Raw genomic sequence first — 13,149 nt, 5'->3', positions numbered from 1 at the left:
TACATTCATTTTCAAAGTTCACAAGAGAATCACTGAAATTTCAGCTTTGTTTTCTATTAGAATTTTGACAGTCTGCCAGCCCTCTAATGAAACAAAATATATTTTAGGGAACATTCACACCAGCAAATTGGCCAATACAGCATGAAAAGACCTTTGTTTAATCATTTCATTCATGGTTCGGATGCAGTACAGTGTTTGCAACTAGGCACATGCACCCTTCCCTGTGTACCTGTCAAAACTGGAGCTGCAGGTGAGTCCATACAGCTGCTCCATCTCCATTGACAAAAATACATGAAGGTAATAAACCTTGAGCCTTTAGAACCACTTTCAGTTGTTAGAAAATAACTGAAACACAACTTTAGTGTCTTTGTTGCGGTTAAAGATTTTTGTGGGGCATGGCTTAGCCATCCATGTGAGTGGTCGGGTTCCTGCACAGCTCTGCCAAAATCCTTACATTTTTCCTGTCTTGAAACCTCCATTCAGACTGCGCCTATCTGGGTCACCGGCAGCACATCCTCGGTTGACATCCTGTCTCCGCCACCGTTACTGCGGAGTGCTAAAAACATGAAAGAAGAAGGTAGAGGAGGATTCTGCATTGTGGCCTATCCAACATGGTGGAGACCCGCTCTCTCAGCACTCAGCTAAAGACTGCCAGAAGGAAGCAGCAGCTAAACTCGGCAAGTTTGCCCACTCCTCCCGCAGGGAAAAATCTCCCTCACCTCTTTCTGGCTCAGGGGCACAGCAGCCTCCTTCTTCAGGACTTTCAGTGCAGCTCCCTCAGGCCTCTGCAATGCCCTCTTCCGCCTCTGGCACAGTAAGTACCTGCTCTCCTATTCCCTACTCTGACAGCCATGCAGAGGTTCCTGAACCCCCAGAACCATCACTGAAAGAAATATTAACAGCAGTCCACACTTATGGCACATCACTCACCCAGCTTACTGTGGCATCTAAAAGCATGAAAGAGGACAATTTATTTATCCAGCATAATATACAAAAGATGAGAAAGAGGGCAACTGCCATTGAAGGCAGGGTGAGCACATTGGAGGATGAACTCCCTCCATTGCAACAAGATGTACATTCTAACACTATTAAAACATCTGAGCACCTGGCCAGATTACAGCACATGGACAATCACCTATGCAGGAGCAGCCTTCGCCTAGTAGGTTTGCCTGAGAAAGCTGAGGGCAAGAATCCTGTGGAATTTATTGAGACTTGGTTACTTAATACATTCGGCAAAGATAATCTAACACCTTTTTTCTCTGTGGAAAGAGCCCATAGGGTCCCACCCCGTCCCCCTCCACCAGGGGGCCCTGACAGACCTTTTCTACAGAAACTTTTGCATTACAAGGATAGAGATGTCATCCTCCATCTTTCCAGACAACAAACTACTATGGAGATAAAAGGGTGAAAATATCTATATTTCCAGATTTCTCAGCTGAAATCCAGAGTAAGCAAGCCAGATTTACTGATGTCAAATGCCTCCTATGTGTGATCCAAGTGTCTTACTCCATGCTTTATCCTGTGAAACTACGAGTGATAACAGATGGCTCAATTCTTTGACTCCCCTGTGGCAGCGGCTACCTGGCTGGATAGGAATGAAAGATGCTTAAGATCCACTGCCTGTTGTTTCCAGCTCAAATTTATTCTTGTCTCTCACGTGGTGTGAAAGCAGAGTTCAGGGATGAGTAGATTACCTGTTTTGCATTAGTAACAGATGACTCACATGGCTCTATCCTTTGGAATGTCGGATATAGTCCTTTTGCATACGTCCTCTGCTACCCTGTGGGGTGTTTTTGAGTTGACTCAGATTTGGGCCTAAGCTCGTATTTTTTCTATTTTTTCCACTTGCTATGCTGTCTCTGGACCAGAAACCGTCCTACACCAACTCTCTCCATATAAATAGATGAGTAATGATGTCCTGCTGTAAGCCCTGACCCTCTGAGGACGTGCATCGCACGAAACGCGTCAGGGGGGGCTACAGCCTATGGACATCTAGCCACTGTATGTGGCCAACTACTTATGGTCAGTACTTTTTTGCTTACCCCCTGTTTTTGACTATTAAACGTAAGTCAAACAATACTACACTATGTGGCGTCCTTCATTGGGCTCTCTATGAGAGCACCATCTCCCACAGCACTTTTTTGGACCAAGGAGTTCCCTGACGCTCACACGTTCGGATGCTACTTGGCCATCTCTTCTTGCGGTGAGACAGAGGATAGGACGCAGTGCGACCTGACCAGAACCCTGATGCCGGAGAGATCTTGCACAGCTACTTCCTTACATGCGTTATTTTAACGCACTTCTGGTGAGTGCGCACTCTATTTGTTTTTTCCAGGATCCCCTCTACCTTACTACCATCACCCTGGGATGAGAACCTTGTACGTGCTCTCAGCACCTTTTATAGACTCAATGCACTATTCACTTTGTGGTATATCTGTTTGACCACTGATATTTATATTTATCCTTCAGAGAAATATTTTATTTTGTTTTTAGCGCTGCACCTACTTTTATTACATCCTACACCAACTATCGCCTACTGGAATGTGAGAGGAGATCCATTGTTTCTGGGTGTTCACAATAATTGTAATGTCATGGTGATATCCTGCTCAACACTTCCTTGGGACACAGAACACTACCCCTAAGGACTCATACTCCTATCCTTCATAACTTCCTTTATAACTATGAGTAATCAAAAGGATAGTATCCTTTCTTGGAGTGCTCGACCCAAAGAAGAGAATAGCTGTCTACATTCCTCAGCCATCAAGACACTTCTATTGTGTGCCTTTAGGAGACTCACATGACTTTGGATACTCTTCATCTTTTGAAATGCTCTAAATTCTCCTTTCAGTTCCATGCTACACACTCTCAATACACTAGGGGCGTGAGTATAATGGTTGCTAGAGAATCTTTCATGGTTATCTCATCCAAAATAGATCCGCTGGGTCTTTATATATTTCTGTTATGCAATTGGGACTCTCATTTATGTGTCCTTGCAAATATGTTTGTACCTCCACCATTTCATATGGAGACGGTGAGATGTCTGTTTGAATTTATAGCCACCCATCCACAAATACCATTATTGATAATGGGGGAGTTTAACACAATTTTGGATACTTCCTTAGATCTCTTTAAAAAAAATTTCCCCACTTGGCCCTAAACAAATTACTCCTTTTCCCTGCCACATGAAGGAAATTGGACTCTGGGACTTGTGGCAATCCCCCCACCCACTAGATGCTCAATTTTCATGTTACTCAAGCTCCCACTCCTCGCTCTCCCGTATAGATTTGGCATTGGTTTACGATCTGATTTTACCTTATACACCTCAGGTAACCTATTTAGCCAGATGCCAATCTGATCATTCCCCAATGCCTATATCCTTATCCCTGAAAGGCCCTCTACATTTACATTGTGGAAGCTCAATACATTCTGGATAACTCTCTTCACTGATTTGGACTTACTGCATAAACAATTACAGGGATTTCTACTTGATAACAGGCACTCAACATCTCCTATGATTGTTTGGGATGCTTTGAAAGCATATATTAGAGGCATGTGTATCAAAGAAATATCCAGAATTAAGATTAATTACAGACAGTGGGAGGTTGAGGCTGGCCAATCTGTAACTAAGGCAGAACAAGCCTATCTTAGCAATACCAACCCTTATACAGAGAGGGAGTGGTTGCAGGCACAACAGTTTTTGTGCACTGTCCAACTTCAGCATCCTGAAAATAAACGTGTTTTTTTATTCTCAGGCCTTCTTTGAGGAGGGGGAAAAGAGAGGTCATATGCTGGCAATCACTGCAAAAGCTCAACAACCGTCTTCTCATATCTCTTCTTTAAAACTGTCCTCGACTCAATTGGTCACCGAAACCCTCTCCATCTTACAAGGCTTTAGATCTTTTTATGAAATGCTCTACTCTACGAAAGTGTCTTCTGATGACTCTGGCATGGGGGAGTTTTTGGAGCGCATAACACTTCCTCAACTTACTATTCAACAAAGGCAAAAGCTTAACGCACCACACACTCCTGAAGAATTGCAGATGGCTGTAGCTTCATACCCCAATTCCAAAGCTCCTGGCGGAGATGGACTGCTGATGGAAATTTACAAATCTTTTGGTGGAATACTTCTACCTGAACTACTTAAAATACTACAGGTGGCATTGGAACAGAGCTCCCTCCCCACCTCGATGTATGAGGCAATAATAATCGTACTTTTGAAGCCGGGAAAGGATCCAACATTACCAGAGTCCAACCAGCCCATATCTTAACCTTCAAATCCCTTCTGATAATATGGTTGACAGGGTGATTTTGTCTTTTGACGCTGCTAAGGCATATGACAGTGTAGAATGGAAATACCTTTGGCAAGTCTTTGCAAAATTTAACCTAGGGGACACCTTCATTTCATGGATTTAATTATTATATCATGCCCCGGCGGCCCACATCCAGGTTAATAATGCCCTATCCACCTCATTCACACTAGGCAGAGAGACATGGCAGGGCTGTCCTCTCTCCCTGCTGTTATTGTCTTTAGCGATACAACCTCTGGCGGCTGCCATGGGAGAAGATACGGGTATAGTTGGTTTTTGTAGAGGAGAGCAGATGGAGAAAGTAGCATTATATGTTGACGACACCCTTTTGTTTTTCGGTGACATGCCTAATGACATTAATCAATGAATTTGGCTCCCTCTCTGGCTTCTCAATAAATTGGGATAAGTCCACCCTTCTCCTGCTGGACATCCTTACGCATCCCATACCACCTGAAGCTGCGCAGATTGAAATAGTGGACTCCTTTAAATATCTGGGTATTATCATTTATCCCACTCTATAGAAATATACAGATCTAAACTTACTTACGTTCATTAAAAAAATTCAACAGAAAACAACTAGTGGGACTAAACTCCCTCTATCCATGGCAGGGAGGTGTAACTTAAACAAAATGATTTGGGCCCCTCAATTACTTTAAATTCTGCACAATGCCTCTGTTTGGATTTCTATACAGATCTTTAAAAGATTTGATACTGTGTTTCGCTCCTTAATCTGCGCACACCTCTTATTAAAGTAGAAACTCTACAGGAAGCTAAAGATATGGGAGGCCTTGCGGTTCCCAATCCTTTTCTTCATTACATTGCGGCCCAGATACAACGCTTTACAGCCTGGAAGGACAATACACACTCAGACCCGGTCGGTTTGCTTCTTCTAGGGATTGTGTCCACAGATAATTTAGTGGAATGCTGGAAGCAGGTGAGTTCAAATGCCTAGCACAGTTCCCCACTCTAGCACTGATTGGCAGAATTTAGAGCAAGGTGAAACATTATTTCGAATATCAAAGTTTTACCACATTCACAGGTATCCTTAATAATCATGACTACCCAAATCTTCTTAAACTGAAGGGCTTTGTGGCATGGAGAGCTGTGGGTCTTAAATATGTCTCTCAGCTGTACCACAGGCAATTGATGAAAGACTTTCAAACTTTAAGAGCGTAGTTTGGCTTGCCTAAATCTGTCTTTTTTCAATACCTACAACTTAGACATGCCATCTTTGCACAAGCCAGGGCTTCATCGTGGGTCTTGATTAACCCCATTCTTCTTAGTTGACTAGTGCTCTCCCTGACCAAAAAGGGACAGATCTCCTCACTATATAGTGTAGTGATCCAACGGGTATCCAGGGCTATGTCTCTTAATTGTAGACTGCAGTGGTCCAGGGATTTGGATTATATTTCTGATGAAGAGTGGTCGACGATTCTTTCTAATATTAAATTGACATCTGTGTCTTCATCACAAAAGCTTACCTAGCTTTTCATTGTTCATCGCACCTATCGCACCCCCATCGATTATTTGATTGCACAGGAGGGACACCCCTCCTTTGCCCACATGATGCTATAGAAAATGGAACCCTATTACATATGCTGTGGAAATTCCCTAAATTGGTGCGCTATAGGACATCTGTAATGAAGTTGATTAATAAAATCTCTCCCTGTAGATCCTACACTTTGTCTGCTGGGGTGGTTAGATGAGGAGGCAGTTGAACCCTTACATACACAGCTATAACTCATCTTTTATTTATGGCTAGGAAGCTCGTAGCACAAAAATGGTTATCTTCACCCCCCATGGCTTGTTGGATCAAGGCGGTCAGTGATATGTTACAACGGGCAAAACTAGTTTACCAACATAGGGGAACTGCGGGTATATTTATATTTATGAAGCTATGAGATGCCTGGTTGAGTACGCCAGGCCTGGCACCATTTCACCTAGTGAAGGATAGGATAATGAGCAGCGAATCGCCACTTGGGTTGGTATGGCACTTGAGAAATCCCCTCGTTAGAAGTGCTAACATTATCAATAACAAGCTATCTGTGTTCCCTTCCACTTGGGCTGGGTATTTGCATTATGTAATAATGTCCTTCAACAACTAATATTCTGTCCAACTCCAAATGGTGCTGAGTGACGCATATCAGCACAGAGACAGCAAGTTAAGTGGTTTATGTATTTCCTTTTTTTTTCTCTTTCGACTTGCCGATAAGGTTCAATTCATATATTATTATTAATTAATTCAATTAAACAACATTGTGTGACATGATTGTGAGGTAAACATATAGTCAGTGTATTGTATACTCTGATGGTACAGCCCTGCATGAGAATCTAGTGTGTGTTTGATCTGTGACTGTGATTTTGGCAATTGTCCTTGTTTGTTCTTTTTCTGTGCTTTTTCTAACTGTTCTTGATTGTTTTTACTTTTGTATGCATTTTTGTAAAAGAACTTATTTTGAAATTGGAAACTTGTTGGTTTTTCTAATAAAAATTATCTGATTAAAAAAAAAGATATTTGAGAATGAATTACTCTACATTACAAACAGCTAGAGAGGAGAGTGAGTGCTTGTTTTAAAGCTGTTTTACTCCTTAAGAATATGTAAATTGTTTAATGTCCATCGACTGGACACAGGTTGACAAGTTTAAAATTTTTTATGTAAGGAAACCTGTACTGAGACAAATATGGAAACTGCCATTGCTCATCTCCCTCTGAAAATTGCAGTTACCTGGATGTCTCACTGACCTGGAGCAAGCATTAAGTCAGTGAAGCCAAAGCTTCATTGGAATTCCAGATCAAACTTTATATATTAGTTACAATCTAGTAGTCTACAAACTAGCATTTTCAAAAAGAAACGTCAGCAATGATGGCCTCTCAGGACAGGTTTACTTTTTTGCTTATATCCCAGCAAAATACTGCTTCTTGCTTTCCCTAATTGTTTAGCCCTAGTCAAAGAATGGAGTTATGAGTCTCTATTCCTTAATTTGTGTATTTAATTAGTACATGAAATAAATTCATACTTTTGTATAGTAAACACACCATTTCATATTTGGCGTTCTCACTAATTTCTCCTCTCACATCCAGTTCAATCATGATATTGCGGGTAAATAATGGCCATTACTACTAAGTGTTTTCAAATCCACATCTTCTAAATGGATTTCCAATTTTATTTCTTTTTAAATCCTTTGTCTTATCGTTTGCACATACTCCATTCTAAGCAGTGTCATCAATAGGAAAAAAATGCATAATATAACAAAGTTTATCATACTGAGCCAGGAATACGTGAAACCACCGACTGATTCTCTCATTCGGATAATCTCTATGGTCTTCAGATAAAATCTTTTAAACATTAAAGAAAAAAAATGGAAAAGAAACCAGTTATGCCAATGTGATTCACTAAGATAGCAAGATAAGGATTGGAAGTTTGGAAGAGTTAGATTATCATATCAGATTCGACTGTTACCAAAAAGAGGTTTCAAAGCAAGATGTGCAGTGAAACATATTTAGATCAATCCCGAATAAAGCTTACTAGGTTTCATGAACATACTGTCCTTCACCCCACTATTTAGATTATATTTCTTATTTGTAGACATCATTGTTATATACAAATAACCCTTCAATAGTCCTCTTACAGGCTTGTTCTGCAACAATGGTATTAAACGGTCAGTCTTTCATAAAGTGTTAAGCAAGCCATAGATTATACAATTTTCTTTTCTTCCGCTATGGGTGGAGGGAAAAAAAATTGCTCTATTCCCCCATCAACACAGTCTGTGTTGATGGAGAAATCACTCCCGCAGCCCTATTGTGTTCTGCTGATGGGGAGCCTTTACTGCTGGCAAAACACAATGATCACTGCTAGCACATATAGCTGCAGTAATCACATGCAAAAAATCAGAAAGGCTGGTTGTACTGAAGTTAATCAATGGATCGATTTCAATACAATCAGCCTGCCTGAAAATGGATCGAATCTCAGTCGGTCCCTTCTGAACTGGCCAAGATTTGATCCATCTATGACCAGCTTTAGTTTAGTTATAGATGGGGCCTGGAGGGCTATTGTAAAACACTGATGTCTAATATATTCCATCTGTGGTGGAAGAAAAGAAAATTGTATAATCTCTGACTTGCTTAAGTGTCTTTTTATAATGCTGAGTGTTCCTGTGCAAGCAAGCTTCTTCTGGCTGTTAAGTCATAAAAGTTAACTACTGAGCTCCAAATATCTATCAGTTCAGCCAATCATTGAGAAGATTGTCCTAGGGGTGTAAGTTAGGGAGGTGTTAACATTTTGGGCAGATTCCCTAAAGTGTTCTGAATTTCCTGTGTATAGTGTGCTCAGTTTGAGTCCTGTGGGCTTGGGTTGGAGAAGTGTCCCTTACTGAAAGTTATTATTTGATGCTGATCAAATAATACAAATACAAATCAAGAGAAGTCTTCCTATGAAGCATCCATATACGGGACACATTGTAAAAACAAATGCTTATAATTACACCAAGCATGCAGAACAAGGAAAGTGATACTGTGCTGTGCTCATACAAGTCGATTTAGAACAACACTAAGAATTACACCCAGCATACAGAACAAGAGAACTGGTACTGTGTAACATCCAAACATACAATGTAAAAACAGCTATTGTGAATTACACCAAGCATATAGATAAAGAAACATAGCATTATACCTCATGCATACATACAAAAGAAGTACAGGGTCAGAGAATGCAGAATAACGTTTCCCAATGAAACAATAGAATAAGGAGTGGACATCCAAGCAATAATAACTTGTGCAGCAAGGTGGGAAGTATACTCAGAATAAAGGCATGGATCCCCACCCAGGAAGTTGGGTTCTGGGATGCCACCCAAAATGCCATGGTTGTTATCTGCCACCACAAGAGGTAGTATCCCTGTTCAGAAAGACAGCTCTGCAGCTTCTTGACTGTCCTAAACACTTCTTCCCCTCATCTAGTCAATATTACGTTTAATCTTTATGTGATCATGCTAAAACTGTATAATGGATACACACCTGCAGTAAATATTATTTTTTTTAATTTGGTCAGAGTTCTTCTGAAACAATAAATTCTGTGCCTTCATTTTATTTCAATGTTTTATTCATTTAGGGTGCTTACATATATATATGACAACCCAAGAGTTACATTTTAACTCAACTGATCTGGATATTAGCTGTACTTATTTTTAGCTACTCTCACTGACCTGACATGCAGCATAGTCTATAAGGATTCATCTCTGGAGGTGTACTATAGCCATTTTAGAATATTAAGGATCCAAAAAATGTTCCAAAAGATTCAAAGAATTTTATAGCAAGCAAAAAAAAAAAATACCCTAATTTCTTTCACCATGAGATTGTTGTGCACCATTTACCTCCAAGACAATATAGTCATGAGTAATTAAATGTACACCATATCAACAGCAACATGTCTCACGTAATTATTTTCAAACTGTTATTATGTTGGTATGTTCCTTTTACTTCATTCAAATCATTAAAAAATTGTAAAAATATAATAACGCTGGATATTAACACTATGTGCACACTTTAACACACTGCAAATGTAAATGTCATAGCTAATTACATCAAGTCATCAGGTTTCAGACATTTCCATTAATCTGTTATACAAGGCATACAGTAGAACAGACATACCTTTGATGCTGGAAGCGGATGTGGTTGAACGGGTTGGTATGGAAACAGAGGTTGTGACTGTTGCAGTGGTGGAAAGGGGGATGATTGTGGTTGGAATTAAAGTGGTAGGGGCATCTGGTCAATGGGAAAACATAAAAAGAGACATGAAACATAAAGACAAAATTATATCATACAAAAAAAAAATAAATAAAAAAAATAAAAAAAAAAACAAAGCATAACAATGGTTAACTCGGGTAATGTAGACATAATGTTAACAAAGACATGCTTAAAGCAAAGTGACTCAGACACTTGGTAATTTTTTTATATTAAATCACTCTCACTTTTTTCATACTTAACAACAGAGGAGTATAATTACCAAAGTGTAAAAAAAAAATTCTCGGTTTAGATTTAAATTACTGGTTATTGTACAAAATACAAGTTTTCTTCATGGAGAGTGGATTTAATTGACAAGAACCAAGCTTTCTTTGTACCATTTACAATGGGTTGTACAGTGGAGATCAGGTGTGGATAAAACAACATGCTGGGGAGATGTGGGAGACAAACAAGAAAATAATAACATGCTAAGAAGATGGAAATTATATGTTAAAAATGAATATTTCACCTGCAGTGCCTTCCTAAGGTATATATCAGTGAAAACTAAGAAGAAAGTGACTTTTTTTATGTAGAATACTCTGTAGCCATTCACCAGGAGTAACAAGCCAACAGAGAGCAACAACCACATAATCTCTTTGTATTCCCTTTGAGTCATAGACACTTACTGATGCCGTAGATGGAAACTTTATCTATTGCTGACAATTATGAGGATCATGCAACAAAAAATGAAATCTATTAAGTCATTCATTTTGCTTGGTGATCAACATTTAACCATCTTAAAGCAATATCCCATGGCAAGAATATAAAAGCATATGCAGGACATCTCTATAATGAATGCACATTTATTTGTGTTTTATCTCTTTACCCTAGCAGAAATGCACTCAGCTTCCAAATTTCTCGTTAGGCCCCTTTCACACTGGGCAGACTCTGGTTAGCAGGGGTCCTGTCCAGTGATTGTCTTCTGTTCAGAGCAGAGAGGGCAGATGACAGGTCCACTCAGTTATGCAGGACAGAAACAAACAGAGCCAACTCTGCTCTATGGGTGGCTGGGTATATTAGGACTCCCCTGTCCGTTTACACCCAACTGCCTTCTGATATGATTCACCTGGATGGAAGGGAACCAATCCTCTTCCTTTTTTTAGCAAACTGGTTTGGACCCGCCAGTTCATCAGGGTAAGTAGACTGTTCAAACAGGTCCACCTGAAAAACTGTCAGGAGGACCTGATCAGTCACTTTGGGGTTGATTTATTAAAGCTAGAGAGTGCAAAGTCTGGTGCAGCTGTGTATGGTAGCCAATCAGCATCTAACCTCAGCTTGTTTAATTAAGCTGTGAAAAAAAAACAGGAATCTGATTGCTTTCTATGCAGGTTTGTACCAGATTTTTCATTCTACAGTTTTAGTAAATCAAACCCAAAGTGTTGAACATGCCTTATAGGCAAACAACACGGTACCTTTACTGGAATAAAATCACAAGAAATAGTGTCAGCCCTGCCCAGTCATCTTTTCCTTTAGGGTGGTGTTTTGTAGTCCAAGACAGAGCTGATTAGACTTGAGATAACACTGGAAGTGTGGATACAATACAGCTGTGAATTTCTGACAGCATCAACTTTTTTTCACTTATCAAACAAATATAACAAATTACTTTTAATGCAACTTTTAACAGACCAAAATGGAGCAAAGAAGACTTGTTCACTATAAAGGTTTACATACATTCTAACAATACAAATGCTATTTTTTTAAAAATTTAATTACTGAACAATACAGCATAACAACAATAGTATTGATGATGAGATACATATTAATATACCATGAATTTCAATAGAAAATAAAATATGCTAAGAAGGTGCAGGATCAACACATCTGTTACATCAAAAGGGGACAGGTAAAGACAAGGGACATTAAAAAGTGTAGTTTGACAACTGTTTAATAGCATGAAGCCTCTTTCTCAAAGACTTCACTTTGACATATCTCTTCTTTTTTGGAATAGGCACTTTCTATACAACCTGGAGTGTGTGAGCAAGGGCTGGTTATTTTAGATCCTTTTATACCAGCAAGTGGTAGAAAAGCTCAGTGGAGGGGTAAAATGAATTCCTCCTCTATTTTTGACACAGTGATACTCACATTGCATACTGTATAAGTATTATATTATTTCATATATATTATTTGAATAGAATTCGTAGTTGTTCTGTATATCCTTTCTTTATTTATTATGATCTGGATTTGAAAGAAATAAAACTTGTCAGGTAAGGTCAGAAAGACTAACATCGTAATTGGCAATAGTATGCTTGATAGAAAGGTGTAAATATAAACCCAGACAGCCAAGTGCATCATCTTCTGATATTTTCCTTGATGATGAACAGCAATGAGTGGGTCAAATCGCTGTGACATCACCACACTCGCAAGGGTGGCTGCTTGCACTGTCAGGATTTAGGGCTACAAAGGCAAATGTTGATTGTTTTTAATGACATCTGAAGCATTACCTTTGCAATGGTATTGTATTATTCTTTGGGGTTTTAAATATGGATAATATGTAACACCATGAGCTTCTTTATTCTGTTTTCTCTGGATATGATATGTGGCTTACTGAAGGCCCTGTTCACACATACTGTAATGACCTGCATTTTAATACACTAAAATAACACAGGCCAGTGCAAGGACACCTAGAAAACAATTGTTTTCTAGGTGCCCTACTCATGCCAAAACACTGGTATCATGTGCAGTGTGGTGTATTGGTTTAAAATTTGACCCGTTGCAGTTTAATGTGCATCAAAACATGTAAAAATACACGTCAATACGCGTTGTACTGCACACAGAAATCTCTGTGGACTGGGAGTAATAAATCAATGCGTTTGACCATCCTTATGCAAGAGGTCAGAGAAATCTGATGAGTGGCTTGATTCATAGGGGGCTGCTTGGATTTTGGGGTACTGGCACTTTCTCACATTAAAAGTTAAAATTGCACTCTATTACATAAAGTGGGATTATTATTATTATTATTATTATTATTTTTATTATGCAGGATTTATACAATGCCAATAGTTTTATGCATTTTACAACATGAGGGCAGACAGTACAGTTACAATGCAATTTCATACAGTAGGAATC

The 13,149-nt window shown here is 39.3% G+C and overlaps 1 protein-coding gene across 2 annotated transcripts in view; it reads right to left on the bottom strand.

The window, feature by feature from the left end:
- CADM2 (cell adhesion molecule 2) overlaps nt 1–13,149 on the bottom strand; it is a 565,882-nt gene that overhangs the window by 125,354 nt on the left and 427,379 nt on the right. Inside the window, exon 7 of one of the 2 annotated variants that reach the window (XM_089682918.1) lies at nt 9,952–10,065. The exons of the other annotated variant lie outside the window; for it this stretch is intronic. Coding sequence (XP_089539044.1) covers nt 9,952–10,065 — 114 coding nt within the window. The remainder of the gene's footprint in view (nt 1–9,951; nt 10,066–13,149) is intronic. 2 annotated transcript variants of the gene reach the window in all.

The sequence above is a fragment of the Staurois parvus genome, unplaced genomic scaffold, assembly GCF_062004578.1.
Source record: "Staurois parvus isolate SC_StPar_1 unplaced genomic scaffold, SC_StPar_1.0 ptg000299l, whole genome shotgun sequence".
NCBI lineage: Eukaryota > Metazoa > Chordata > Amphibia > Anura > Ranidae > Staurois > Staurois parvus.
Note: the sequence above shows the minus strand (reverse complement) of the source record. Positions and strands in the feature narration are given on the sequence as shown.